The following is a 15,154-nucleotide window of genomic DNA, read 5'->3' as shown; positions in this document are numbered from 1 at the left end:
CACTGACATGTCCTAGTCTCAAATGCCACAATTTCGTGTTATCCATATCTGGTTTCTTAACCACCATATCACTGTTTCCTACAATGGTTTTACCTCTTAGATGGTAAATACCATTTCTTAGTTCACCCTTCATAACAACTAGAGACCCCTTTAGAACTTTTAGTGAGCTATCAATCTTAATGGTACAACCCTTTTCAGCAAGTTTCCCAAGTGAAAGTAAATTCCTTTTTAGTTCAGGAACATACCTAACTTCTTGGATGATTCTGACTTGATCATCATGCATTTTGATCATCACAGTTCCAATGCCATCAACCTTGCAGGCTTTATTGTCACCTAGTAGAACTACACCACCATCCATTTTCTTGAAGCTACTGAACAGCTCCTTCCTTGGTGTCATATGGAATGAGCACCCTGAGTCAAGTATCCAAGAGTCACCTGATTCTTGACTGGAAACCACTAGTACATCTGCTGATTCATAACCATCCGAAACAACACCAGCATCACCTTTTTCTTTTCCTTTGTCTTTGAGTAACTTGGCCTTAAGAGCTCTACATTCATCCCTGAAAATGTCCTTCTTTCTTACAGTAATAGCATTGTTTGCCAGTTCTTGATTTTGATCTTGATCTGTGAGTGTTGCTTGAACCCTTGTACTGACTGCCTTTGTGATTTGTCTTGTGATTTCCACCTCTGTTGTCCCTTGTTTCTGATCTACCACGCACGAACAGACCTTCTCCATAACCATCTGACTTTCCATCATTTTTCTTTTGAATTTCCTTAGAGTTTAACGCAGCTTTGACCTCAGTCATGGTCAAAGTCTCTTTTCCATACAGAATTGTGTCCACAAAATGTTCATAACTCTTTGGTAAAGAACTCAGCAGTAGGATACCTTGGTCTTCATCTTCAATCTTGGCCCCTATGTTATTGAGATCCAAGATGATTTTGTTGAACTCATCAAGGTGCTTTCTTAGATCCTTTGATTCATCCATTCTTAGCGTGTATAGTTTCTTTTTCAGATAGAGTTTGTTGGCAAGGGACTTTTTCAGATAGATTGAAGCCAACTTCTCCCACAAACCTACGGCTGTTTCCTCCTCTGAAACTTCCCTGAGAACTTCATCTCCTAAGCTCAGTAGTATAGCACTGTGTGCCTTTGTCTGAACCTCTTTCTGTTTCTTCTTGTCATCTCCAAGAGCTTTAAGTTCTTCTCGATCTATTGCTTCTGATATCCCTTGATGCACAAGGAATGCTTTCATTTTGATCCTCCACAGACCAAAATCATTTGCTCCATTAAATTTGTCAACTTCAAAACGTGCGGAAGCCATTGCGGATCAAATCTTGATCTTCTTGAAGTCTTGGATCTGTTCTTGATGGCCCTCGAACCTGTCTCTGATGCCACTTGTTGTGAATGTAACCTCAGTCAAGAACAGAAATAGAAACAAGACAGAAACAATGATTAGATGACAAGTTTAATAACACCAATTGATGAACTGAAATTAAACAACTGGAATTAAAAACTATAAAACAGAGCACAAAGATTACGAGGTTCGAACAGTATGATGAAAACACATCACCTGCCTACTCCTTGGCCAGAACAGCCCCTATGGCTTAGAATCTTTATTGAGCTAATCAGAACAGAGTTACAAGAGTATGGACAAGAGTACTCAGACTCATACACAGAGAAGCTTTGCTTCTAGCTACAGTTGATCTCACTTGTGGCAATGGTGATCAGATACACACCAAGCCAATACTACCCTCCTTCTCTCTCTTTCTCTTACTTACAAATCACTCAAAAGATTCTCTCTCTAAAAACTGGTGCCCGAAAAACTAATGAGCTAGATATATATAGCTTTACATAATACGGGAACAATAAACTAACTGTCATAACAGATAGTTTGTTTATACTGTTAGCAATTATTATGAGCCTCATTTAGTGACCAATCATAACACATATTATTAAATAAAAAAATTATAACTTGTCATTCTCTTTTCTTTGAAAAAAAAAATATATTTTTCGTTTTACTATTAGAATGTAATTTCTCTAGGTAGAAAGGGAGAAGAGTAGGATAGAATATGGATAGAGAGTTTCATAATTCTCTTTGTAATGTTAGAAGGATGGGAGGATATTAATTGTTAAAATTATTATATTATATTTTTTAAAGGATAATTGTGATATTTTAATATTATTTATTTTGTCTTTTTATTGAATATTTCCAAAAATAAAGAGATTAAATTTTAAAGATTTGAACGGAAAAGATCTTCTTCCTAATATTGCCTAAGAAAAAAATTCTACATCTCCCTTCATCTCTTTCCACCCATTTCCATCTACCCATATCTCCTCCCTAATATCAAACATAGTATGGGCAACAATTAGGCATGTGTTATTTTATTTTTTTTGAGAAAAGGCATGTGTAATTTTTTTTTTTTTTTTGAGAAAAGGCATGTGTAAAATTGAGTAATAAAATTTAGAAATGAGAATATGAATAAAAATATAATGAAATAAAATTTAATACGAGAAACATAACAAAAAAAATATTATACATTTGAATAGTTTTTTCTCTTTTTTAATTAGGAGTAATAATCATTCTACTAAAATTGTAGAAAAACATTTCATTTAAATGACTAACAAAAAATACGAAATGTAAATGCATAGACTAAGCCCAATGTTAACTTGAAGTAGTTGTTGCAATATACCAAAATTTTAACGACCTAAAACAAGAGCCAAGTGGTTTGTAAGTAAAATTGTAAGTTTAAGAGACTCTTAATTCAAATTAATAGGTAACTTAACATTTTGGTAATGTGTCTTTATATATATAGAATAATTATCTCTTCCCTAGCAAATAAAAAATTGTAACTCAACATTCTTTGACAATATTGAGATTGATTGGTTATAATTTTTTTACAAAATTGAAGATATTGGTCCGATGTTCACAGTAAATTAATTATGGGGTTGTTTCATGTTATGGGTATGCTACAAAAATAGATTTTAATTTTATTTTTTGAATTGTTAAAAAGTTTGTGCCTAGCTCATGCCTCAGTCGAACAAGGTGGTTAGACACAAATTAAAACTTGGTTCGAACTATAATTGAACGAACCGGTTTAACCGGTTAATTTTTTCAGCATAATATGCAATTACGTGTACTTTAGTCTAACTAGTTTTTGTTTAAAGAAACAATCACTGAGGTATATTTGTCAAAGGCACTTCTATCCCCCATGACAAAATAACAAAATCAAGATTCACTTCTAGAAACGTTTTCTATCTCAGTTTATTTAACTGAAACCAAAATATTTCACCATGGGTAATTGTATAGACAATTATAGAAACATTCATATATAGTAAACAAAATATCTTTTTTAGCCTACAATAATACATAAACTCCCTCATTATTAAACTCTGCAAAATTGTAAGTAAGAGAGGGTAGTCAACTGATTTTCCTAAAAGACATGCTTCTTGTGATTTCTGTCCCAACATAAACAGCCTAAGATCTCCCCGAATCTCAGTCTTTCACTTACAGCCTCACTCACTCCTTTCAATAATTATTATATAGTAGAAAACAACCTTCCACTCTCGTACATCTAATCTGTCATTTTTCTCACACTTACTATTTTTTTTCGGGTGCTTTTAAAAATTATTATTGTGGAGATCTCTACTACTTAGAAACTACCTCTCTCTTTCTTCTCCTTTCACCATTTTTAGATATAAAGCTTCTCCTTTTTCCCTTGTATTAATCACACTCTTGGTCTTGATCGCTTATTTTCTTCTCCAACTTCTCTCATCAATCTCTCTCCTTCTACTCCTCTCTTAATTATTTCCTTTCACAATTCAACATTTCAGTTCTTTCTTTTGAGTCATAACAATGGCTTCTTCAAGCATTTCATTTTGTCACATGAATAATCTACAACAAAGAAAGCCTTTTTCAATCGAGCGCAGGCCTAAACTCCTCAAAGATTTCCTCAACGACACCAATAATTCATGCTCTTCAAGTGGGTTCAACTCTTTCCCAAGACATTCCAAAATCTCAAATCCAAACCCAAAATTTGCCATAAAATTGCCCAGCAGAAAACACAGACCAAAAACATCATCATCTTCATCTTCATCGTCAACCTCAACCACAATCTCAGCCATTCAAGCTGTAATCAACGCGGTAAAAAACATCCCATTTACCACCCGAAAATCTCCCTCATTCTTACCCAGAAGCCTTTCTCGTAAGCTGTCAACAAAGAGAGACCATTCCAGGTCCAAAAGGCAGGAACCAGAACAAGAAGAGAAGGAAAATCATCAAGTCCAAATTTCAGTGAAAGTCAAAGACATCCTACGGTGGACATCGTTCCGTGACTTAGTTGAGGAGATAACTCCACCGTTGGATTTCACTAATTCACCTCATCACTACACCACCACTACCACCACCACTAGGTCAATTGACTCTTCTTTCAATAGTAGTAATGGCTCAAGTTGGTGCGAGAGTGATTTTACGGCGGAGCTTTTACCGTGCTGGAGTGGTAACTCTGACGAGAATGAAGTTAAGATGGGTAAAAAGGACTTATCCTGTGTCGGCGTGGATCCTGTGGATGCTACAACACAGACAGAAAATGTGGGCCCACAGGTGATATTATCTTCTGCAACCGCATCTACATTATTTTATTTTAATGACTTTTGTATGAAATAAAATATGTTTGTATTATTGAAGTGTCTGCTGTTGGTTTTTTTTGAAGCTTAATAATTATAGCTGTAGACTATAGTATTAGTAATAGTAATGTGTCTACTGTCAGAGTCTGAGGTTAGGTTGACCTTGTTGGTTTTGGTCTCATTCGTGCACCACATTTAGTTTGGCAACATATGTTTATATTGTAATATTATAAATTAGTTGAAGTTTATCGAATGTGACAAGAAAGAAGCTACTAGGAAACCAAGTTATTATTATTATATTATCTAGATTAGAAACATCATAATAATTATTACTTAAATCTAATACTTCATTATAAGAAAGTATAGTGATTTTTTTGTCATGATTTGCTCAATTTTATAATGTTAATGAATATACACTCACATATATCTTCCTCACGTTCACGTGTTGAATGTCTATTTAAATAAAAATAGAAAATAACTTTGGTCAAAAATTTAATTACGATCAATATTTTACTTGCTAAATCATCATTTATGTTTCTTAAAGGATTTTGGCTAATTTTTGTGACTACTGATGATTAAAAAAATCAGGATAGAGAGATGCTCCTCTACGAAGAAGATGATGATGAACAACAAAGTCCGGTTTCAGTTTTTGATTTTGAGTTGAGAGAAAATGAAGAACACTTCTCCACCTTTGATCAAAGTCTTGCCAATGTGGAGAGTATGTTCTCTATTTTATTATTCCCTTTCATTTTAAGTTCACAATACAAGACTTACAAGCATCGTGATGAAGATCTTCATTTGTGTAATACTAATTTTCTCTTATTATGTTCCAATAGGGGCAAGGCAAACACTTATTCAGAATATCAACCAATTTGAGAGTCTTGCAAACTTGGAGCCTTTCAGTTCTGAAGAAGAACACAACAATGACGAAGATGATGAAAAAGAAGAGTATGAATTAGTAGAAGAAATGGCAAAAGAGTTGTTGGTTTATGTCAAGGAGACAAGTTCATCACATAGATGCAAGAGTGAAGAAGATCAAGTACTACTTGACTTTTTTAGAGATGAAATGAAGGCAAAACAGAGTCATGATGAATACAATTCGGAGATGGTGAGCTTAGCCAAATCTTGGTTAAATAGGGAACAAAAGGGAGTACTTGGGTGGGGGCTAGACTACAACAAGGAGGTGTATATCAGGGAGATGCATAAAGAGGGAAAGTGGAGCCAGTTTGAGGTTGAGCAAGAGGAATTGGCTTTGGAAATTGAGGCCGGAATGTTTGAACAATTGATAGATGAGGTTTTGGTTGATCATCTATAGAAAAAACCCTATTGTGATACATGATGCATGGCCTTTGGGTTTGAACTTGTAAGTTAGGGCGTAAAGTGTGATTCAGAAAATTAATTGATTTTTTGGATTGTAAAAATAGGACAATAAAGACTTTGAATGGGCATTTGCTCATGCTCAATTTTGATGCTCAATTTTGTAGAGCCTTGGTGCAGCAAGCGGCTATGTAGGCCGCCACTTCATTTTGGTGGAGTATTCATTCTTAACCATTGTATTTATCCATGGTTGAGATTGAACTGTCAATGTATTTGTGATTTTCCAAAAACACAAGTTCCTATTGTAGGTATCGAGCCCCAATACCAAATTACCAATGCAGACATGAAAAACTTAAATAAATAAAGCGGGGATGTATTTGCCACCATATAAAAACCTTTAAAAATGTCAATAAACTTTCATCTAAAGAAAATGATAGTAGTTTATAATGTATTGCAATAGTATCAAGAACACTACTCATATTTCGAAGTGCAAAATGGTTTACAATGGTTTGTTTGAGGATCTCATATTTTACTCAAAAATGAAGTATAAGACTATTACTAGCTTCAAGCAATGCCCATCCCCACAACAGATTTTGAGATATGGGCTCAAAATATAATCTGCTTATTGGGCTTATTCAGTCAAACGAGAGTAAGTGTAGCCCATAATATAAGCCCAAAAGTTTTTTTTTTTTTTGCAGCAACCCAAAAGTATATTGTTGTTCCTAAAGGATTAAGCAATCACTTTCCATTCATTATTTCATTCTCACAAGTCATAAGCAAATCATGTACAACAGAAACATTCCTTTATTTCCACCAATTAGATGTATATATTCTTCGTTCATAGAGCTTGTGAAATTCTTTAACATGTAATATAGAACTTGTCACATGCCAAGTTATAAAGTCAAATATCCGAAACTATAGCCAGGGCGGGCGCTGGCCCCGGACCACTCATGTGCTTTTTGCTTGAATTATATTCCAACCCCCTGGTATGCTCTTTCTCTCTCTCTCGAAAATAATATAAAACCAATGTATGGTTGGCAAATGGGCACTCTTTTATCATTTCATAACTTGTGCAGATTCTTTGGAGTCAATTCTTTCCACTTAACAAACTCAAAAACTCTATCTAAAATGGTCGAGTCAAACACTACAAGCTAAGTTTATGAAACATTTTAAGAGCTATTTTGAAACTGTAGTCGTATATTATTTTCAAATATAATAACATAGTGAATACATTGTACTTTCATATTTGTTGTTGTTTATCTATTTTTCTCAATTTGTTTTAGGGCATGTCCAATAATGCTCTTATATCACAAAAGAAAGAAAGAAAGAAAAGCACACACACACATATATATATATATATATAAAGAATTATGAAAGCCAGCAATTGAGCACATGCCTTTAGAAGCCTGCATGGTTTTGATTGCTTAGGTAGGAAGTTTGGTTTCCTTTATGTAGACTTGAAGAAATAAATATAGAAGAGCATGAAATATTGTACGTACCCCTAAATTAAATTTGACATTCACGCCAAAGGTTGTGTGAGATTTTGGACTCAATTTGTCATTCCCAATTCAAACATCGAAATGGACATGCATAGTTTATCATGATTCACATATTGCTTCCATAGTATGTGTTTGATATTTTGAATGAAAAAAACAATTGAGATTTGTCCCACATTTTTTGTGAGTGGTTATGCCTCTCAAGAATAACCTATATATAGAGATCATAAGTGTTCTTAGTCAAACACACCAAAAACTTATATTCATATATATAACTTATATTCATATATATATATATATATTAATCTTCCACAAAGATTAGGATATATATATTTTTAATATTATTTTTTCTCTTTTTATTCTTTTGTAGTGTGATTGAGTTCGGGCATATTTATATTATGTTATTTATAATTATAATATTGTCATTTATATTATAGTTATTTATATATTGTTATTTATAATTATAATATTATATTGGTATATATATTATAAGTTATTTATATTATATTATTTATAATTATAATATTGTTATATATATTATAAGTTATTTATATTGTATTATTTATAATTATAATATTTATGTATCTTTAATTTAGTAGATATAAATATTGTATTTATCATATTGCGTTTATTCAAGTATTATATACGTTATGGTTTTCCTCCAATCTTAAAACAGATTATTGTTTAAATATAATATTTGAATGTTAGATATATTTTATATTATTATAATGTTTAATATATCTATCAGTGATATTTCTATATCTATATATTGAAAGATATTGTTATTGCGAAAAGTTCGTTTGAACTTAAATCTCACTAGAGAAGTTCTGGGAACTGAATATTTTCAAAGAAACTAGACTGCTGAGGCAGGGGCTAGACCCTTCTTCTAGTGTTCTTTGGAAATTATCTAGTAGAGATATTTGAGGCTGGATAAATACTTAATAGAAATATTTACGAGAGAAATACTTAATAGAAATATTTACGAGAGGCTAGACCACGAATGGTTAGGTTTTTTACCCTTCCAGGCTAACCTAAGAATTTTCTTTAAGATTGATCTAATAAATCTATCAATCATGGTGTCTGAGATAAACGTAGTCAAATCCAACCCAATGGAGTGGTGGATTGATACTGGTGCCACTCGGCATGTATGCTCAGACAAGAGTCTGTTCAAATCTTTTGAACAGGTAAATAATGGCGAGAAGATTTTCATGGGAAATTCTGCCACATCTAAAATTGCAGGTCAAGGAAGTGTGATCCTAAAACTAACTTCTGGAAATGAGCTGACTCTGAACAACGTACTGTACGTACCAGAGATCCGAAAAAACCTAGTGTCTGGTTCACTGTTGAACAAACACGGATTCCGAATTGTATTTGAGTCAGACAAAGTTGTTCTGTCCAAAAGTGGAATGTATGTGGGAAGGGGTTATGTAACTGATGAGTTGTTTAAACTCAGTGTAATGGTTGTTAAACCAATTATCAATAAAGTTAATAACTCTTCTACTTACTTGCTTGAGTCTTTCTATGTTTGGCATGGTAGACTAGGACATGTTAATTATGACACTTTGTATAGATTAATTAACTTGAATCACATACCATAATTCCACATTGATTCAAAATCATAAGTGTGAAACCTGTGTTAAGGCAAAACTAACAAGATCATCATTCAAAACGATTGAAAGGAATAATAAACCCCTAAAATTAATACATAGCGATGTATGTGATTTTAAATTTGTTTAAACAAGGAGTGACAATAAGTATTTTATTACTTTTGTCGATGATAACACTAAATATTGCTATGTGTATTTGCTAAAAAGCGAAACTGAGGCTATAGAGAAATTTTGTTCTCTATAAAACCGAAGTTGAGAATCAACTTAACGATAAGTATAAGGCACGACTTGTAATTAAAGGTTATAAGCAACGTGAAGGCCTTGATTACTATGACACTTATTCTCCTGTGACAAGAATAAATTCCATTAGGATGATACTTGCTATTGCTGTGTTACGCAATCTTGAAGTACATCAAATGGATGTGAAAACTGCTTTTCTAAAAACGAGGATTTAAATGAAGAAATTTATATGGAACAACCCTGTAACGCCCTGGCTACCCCAGAACAGTTACGGTGAACGGTGGACCGGAAATTTGACTCATTGCCTGAGTCCTTTGGTCAAAAACGTGCTCTAAGTGTGATTAACAGGCTAAGGTATAAAACCAATAAAAAGGAAATTGAGATTTTATTACAAACTGCTTAGCAGAGCTAAACAAAACATTTACAAGTGGTTCTCAGTACAAAATGGCCATTACAGTTTTAAATTTACAATTCTGTCGACCTAAGCGGCAAAAATAGGGTAAACCCCCTAGTTCCTCTGAGAACGCCTTGGCCGTGGTGGTCAAGCGGCCGCATATGTACACAACACCACATCAGCTCTCCACTCAAGGCTAGGTGAGCTTTTCTTTCCCTTTACCTGCACCACATAGCACCCATGAGCCATAGCCCAGCAAGAAAACATAATACTTTTCATAAACATTATCAAATGATTATCATTATAATCACACTGAGCATAAAGCTTTCAAACAAATAAATAACACATGATTTTAGCGGGAGAGTGGCTGTTAAGTAAGCCACTAGCCTCCAAGCTCTCTTTTCTAGCGGGAGAGTGGCTGCTAGGTAAGCCACCAGCCTCCAAGCTCTGTTTTGTAGCGGAAGAGTGGCTGATGGGTATGCCACTAGCCTTCAAGCTCTCTTTTCTAGCGGGAGAGTGGCTGCTAGGTAAGCCACCAGCCTCCAAGCTCTGTTTTGTAGCGGAAGAGTGGCTGATGGGTGAGCCACTAGCCTTCAAGCTCTGTTTGTTCATCGACCCTCAGGGTCGGTCAGGCATTAATGCTCTTTGAGTCATTCAATGCTAGTAGTCGATTAGATCTAATCTCTGTTGGCTTGCGTGATTCACGCTAAGGCCGTTCTGACAAATAAGTCAGCGCTTCCTGACCTGTGTCCAGTAACACTGCCGAGCCTGACAAATAAGTCACAGCCTCACAGCTGATACTAACACTTTTGTCGATTTCGTATTCAATCCATGTCCATATTTATACAATCAACATGCCTCACAAATATCCATGCATGTCACACTTTGGGTGCAGTTTTCTTACCTTTGATTCGAGCTAGAATGAGCAAAAGAACAACCTTTGAGAACGGTTTAGCTTTTAGTCCTTTAGCAGTTACCTAATCACAACACATTTGGGATACCATTAATAATCAAGATAATCAAGGGTCTCAAACCATAATCTAACCTCCAAGAGATCAATCCAAGCTAATCCAAGTAGCAAGGACACTCCCGAGGCCTAAAACTAGGTTTCCGGGGTCAAAACGAGCAAACGGGGCGAAAAGAGGGCAAGGGCTGCGGCCCTAGCACCTTGGGCCGCGGCCCCCAGGGTTCCCAGAGGCTAGGGCCGCGGCGCCCAGCAGGCACAAGGCCTCCACCTGCTTCTTCAAAGAAGGGCCGCATCGCCTCAAGAACAGGGCCGCGGCGCTCCACCCTGGGCCATTCCCAACCGCGTTTCTAACACTCCAAAGCCTCAAAAATCATCCCTAAACATTCCCCAATCATCAAAACAAAGTTCCCAAGCTTCCCCATGCATCAAAACTCTCAAAACCCAAGGCTCGAACGAACCGAAAACTCAACAATTCACAAAATCAATTCAAAGCTTAGAAACTCGGAAAAACTCAAAACTTAAACTTCGATTACCTTCAATTGGGTTGTTTTCCGTCGAATCCTTCAGTTAAGAAGCTTCTAATCTTCCCTAGGATCGCTATGCCTCGATCCTCACTTGATTCCGACTCCTAGAACTCAAGATTTCGTAAAAAAGGCTTAAACGGTAAAACAAACTTTGAAAAGGGAGAACGGAAGGTTTCCTTATCGTATGTTATATCTGATAAGCTACTTCAACCTTAAGTAACCTCAAATAAAACCTAATGCTCGGGGTCCCGAAAACACCCCCGGGGACATTATGGTCAAAACCTCCGAAATTCCACCCTGATCTCAAATATTCCCAATTTATCATCAAATGAACATTTCTATTACCCCAAAATTGACCCCATTATGGTAAAACCGCTAATCCACTAAAAATAACCGTCTCATGTTGCTTAGCTCGAATATATCTCCATAATAATAGAATCTCATTCACAAATCAAGTTATGCACCCAAATACACAAATTACCCTCAACGGGCCAAATTATCATCATACCCCTGTAATTGTAAATATGGACTCATATGCATGCATTTCACATCATATCATAATATAATCAACATATACATGCATTTACTCGATTAATAACATAATTAAGCAAGTATGGCCCTCCCGGCCAACTCTTCATGCTGTTAAACTTATCGGAGAATTCGGGGCATTACAAACCCGATGGGTTTTCCTCCCCAGGTCAAGAAAGAAAAGTATGTAAATTGGTGAAATCTTTATATGGTTTAAAGCAAGCACCAAAACAATGGCATGAGAAATTTGACCAAACTATGTTGGCAAATGGCTTCAAAATCAATGAATGCGATAAATGTATTTATGTTAAAGAAAAAGATAATGACTATGTCATTTTTTTGTCTTTACGTAAATGACATGCTCATTGTTGGAAGCAGTGATAAGATGATCAAATCTATCTAGAGTATGTTGAACTAGAAATTTGACATGAAAAATTTAAAATCTATGAGTGGATATGTGTTCACACTCGATGGTGCAGTTGTATCATGGAAATCTTCTAAACAAATGGTAATAGCTAGATCCACGATGGAATCTGAGTTTATTTCCTTCGACAAGTGTGGCAAAGAAGCTGAATGGCTTCGTCAATTTTTAGAAGATATTCCAAAATGGCCTAAACTAGTGTCAGCTATTGGCTTACATTGCGATAGTCAATCTGCAATTGGTAGGGCACATAATAATATGTATAATGGTAAGTCTAGACATATACGTCGTAGACACAATACCATTAAACAACTACTCTCAACTGGAGTTATCCCTATTGACTATGTGAAGTCAAAGGATAATATTGCGGATCCGCTAACCAAAGGGTTAGATAGAGAGTTGGTTGAAAAATCATCGAGGGGAATGGGTCTAAAGCCCATGAATGAATAAAGTCAATACAGTAGACACCCCACCTAGTTGACTGGAGATCCCAAGATCTAGGTTCAAAGGGACAACTATGACTGTAAAGACTATGTTGGATCACTGTGGGGGTTATCCTCATTGTCCATTCCTATGATGAAACAGTGATAACCGTAAGGAAAAGGTTAAGCTATGCTTTTAATGATTTCTTATGCGTCGAAATGTCGAGCAGAGTAATACGGGTTACTCTTAATTAAGAAAATCACCTATGTGAGAGAGAAGATGGGCCGCTTCTATAGGATTGAATAAGGGCTCAATTCATAGAATATCTCTTGCAGAACCAGGGAAATGTTCAGGGCCAAAACGAACATAATCTTGAGAACCAATATATGTCAGGAAAGATTCATGTGTGTGGTATATCATCGTTTACACGAACGACAGAACAGTTCAAAGACATCGCATCTACTGATCAGCCAGTAAAGTAAATATACTTACACAAGGGAAGGTTCAAAGGGTAACACCTACCTATCCTATGCAGGTTTCTACTGTTGAACTCTATCACCTAGGTCTATTTCTTTTGTTGGTTTTTCTTGAGTCAGTTTTTCCATTCATGTGGGGGATTGTTGGATATTTTGAATGAAAAAAAAACAATTGGGATTTGTCCCACATTTTTTGTGAGTGGTTATGCCTCTCAAGAATAGCCTATATATAGAGATCATAAGTGGTCTTAGTCAAACACACCAAAAACTTATATTCATATATATATATATATTTGTCTTCCATTGAAGATTAAGATATATATATTTTTAATATTGTTTTTTTCTCTTTTTACTCTTTAGAGTTCTTAGATCTTTTGTAGTGTGATAGAGTTCGGGCATATTTGGTTCGGCGAAGTAATTGAATTACTTGTCGGTTCTTAGATCTTTTATAGTGTGATAGAGTTCAGGCATATTTTGTTCAGCGAAGTAATTGAATTACTTGTCGTTTACCGTTGTATCCTGGAAGATAAACGTCGAAACCTCGTAGAGGCGGCGAATCCGTAATAAGGAAACTGTGTGTTACACAGGCCTCGGCTTTTATTTTGTTCTTTATAATTATTGTGTAAATTAATTATAATTACTATTTGTATTATAATTATTTATATTATGTTATTTATAATTATAATATTGTCATTTATATTATAGTTATTTATATATTATTATTTATAATTATAATATTGTTATATATATATTATAAGTTATTTATATTGAATTATTTAGGGATATTTGCGGCGAAAATACCTAAGTTTTTCACTTTATAACACTTAAATACCTAATTCTTTTTTTTACGGCTAAAATACCTAACGTTACACTTTCTTGGCTTCCGTGGGTACCTGGCCGTTAAGTGTCAGGAAAGCGCCTATGTGGTGGCTTCTAATTGGTCTAAGTGCATATTTTTTATTTTTTAATTAAAAAATTCATTCATATATTTAAAAATTAAATAAAAATCTAATAAAAACTTAAAAATGATTTAAAATTCATATTTTAATTAAATTAAAATTAAATATTATTAATTAAAATCCCTAAAAATAAAAATCTTATTAAAAATAAAACATAAATCTGATTAATAACTAATTAAAATTAAAACATTATCAAAATTAAAATAAATTTAAAACAATTAAGAACTAAATAAGACATTGTTTCCAAGATTTGCAAACCCAAGCTGGTAAGATCTAAAACCCAGATTTACAAACCTAGATTTACAAGATCCAAGCTAACCCAAACTTAAGAACAATTACAAAGTCTGTATTCCCAAATCATAAAAAAAATTAACATTTCAATCCAATCTCATAATCAAAACAAATTTCAAAATCCATACAAACTTTCAAACAATTCAGATCTCAGATCTCAAACAATTCAAATCCATACAAATATTCAAACATTCAATCAAAGCTAATCTCAAAATCTGTACAAACAACATTACAAAATCAATCAAACAATACCCAAATATGAAGAAATCCACAATTCCGAAGCAACCCAGTCGCAAAGCCATCCACGCCTTTGTCTCAACGAAGCCCCAAATCTCCACGAAGACGAAGCCCCAGATCTCGGAGAAGCCAAGTTCGCATCCATGCCTCTGTCGCGAAGCTTCACACTGAAGCCACCCTTGAAGATCTGCCCTGTTGAACTAAAGATGTAGCATCGGGAGATGCCCAGCTTGCCTCAATCACTGGAGCCCAACCACGGCCACTTCTCAGTCTCCATCTCTGCCCCATGTCGAAGAGGCGCATGAATACCCATCACTAGCCATTCCATGCTCAAGGGTTGTCGGAGTTCCGTCTGAAGCTAGCCCCATCGGCATCGCAGATCCATCTTCTCCAGAGATGCCCAGCTTGCCTCAATCACTGGAGCCCAACCACGGCCACTTCTCAGTCTCCATCTCTGCCCCATGTCGAAGAGGCGCATGAAGACCCATCACTAGCCATTCCATGCTCAAGGGTTGTCGGAGTTCCGTCTGAAGCTAGCCCCATCGGCATCGCAGATCCATCTTCTCCAGCCTACATGCCGACTGCTGAGCTCCATCCAAGCAAACCCAAATCTGTGCTCTTTGTCCTCCTTCGGTCCAAGCAATCCCACCTAG

General features: G+C 35.2%; 1 protein-coding gene across 1 annotated transcript; it reads left to right on the top strand.

Moving 5' to 3' along the window:
• The first annotated feature begins 3,457 nt into the window (after window positions 1-3,457).
• LOC133796636 (uncharacterized) lies at window positions 3,458-6,245 on the top strand. Its single transcript, XM_062234237.1, has 3 exons — window positions 3,458-4,598; window positions 5,210-5,339; window positions 5,458-6,245. Exons 1-3 carry the CDS (start codon window positions 3,852-3,854, stop codon window positions 5,934-5,936), a joined length of 1,356 nt encoding a protein of 451 aa, XP_062090221.1. The 5' UTR covers window positions 3,458-3,851; the 3' UTR covers window positions 5,937-6,245.
• Window positions 6,246-15,154: the final 8,909 nt, after the last annotated feature.

This window comes from Humulus lupulus, chromosome 8, assembly GCF_963169125.1.
Source record: "Humulus lupulus chromosome 8, drHumLupu1.1, whole genome shotgun sequence".
NCBI lineage: Eukaryota > Viridiplantae > Streptophyta > Magnoliopsida > Rosales > Cannabaceae > Humulus > Humulus lupulus.
Note: the sequence above shows the minus strand (reverse complement) of the source record. Positions and strands in the feature narration are given on the sequence as shown.

Bases quoted from the DNA above. Each gene is read 5' to 3' on its own strand.
- LOC133796636 (XM_062234237.1), top strand. From the start codon at position 3,852: ATGGCTTCTTCAAGCATTTCATTTTGTCACATGAATAATCTACAACAA. The intron at 4,599-5,209 runs GTGATATTATCT...TAAAAAAATCAG, and splicing joins CAGAAAATGTGGGCCCACAG to GATAGAGAGATGCTCCTCTA. The intron at 5,340-5,457 runs GTATGTTCTCTA...ATGTTCCAATAG, and splicing joins AAGTCTTGCCAATGTGGAGA to GGGCAAGGCAAACACTTATT.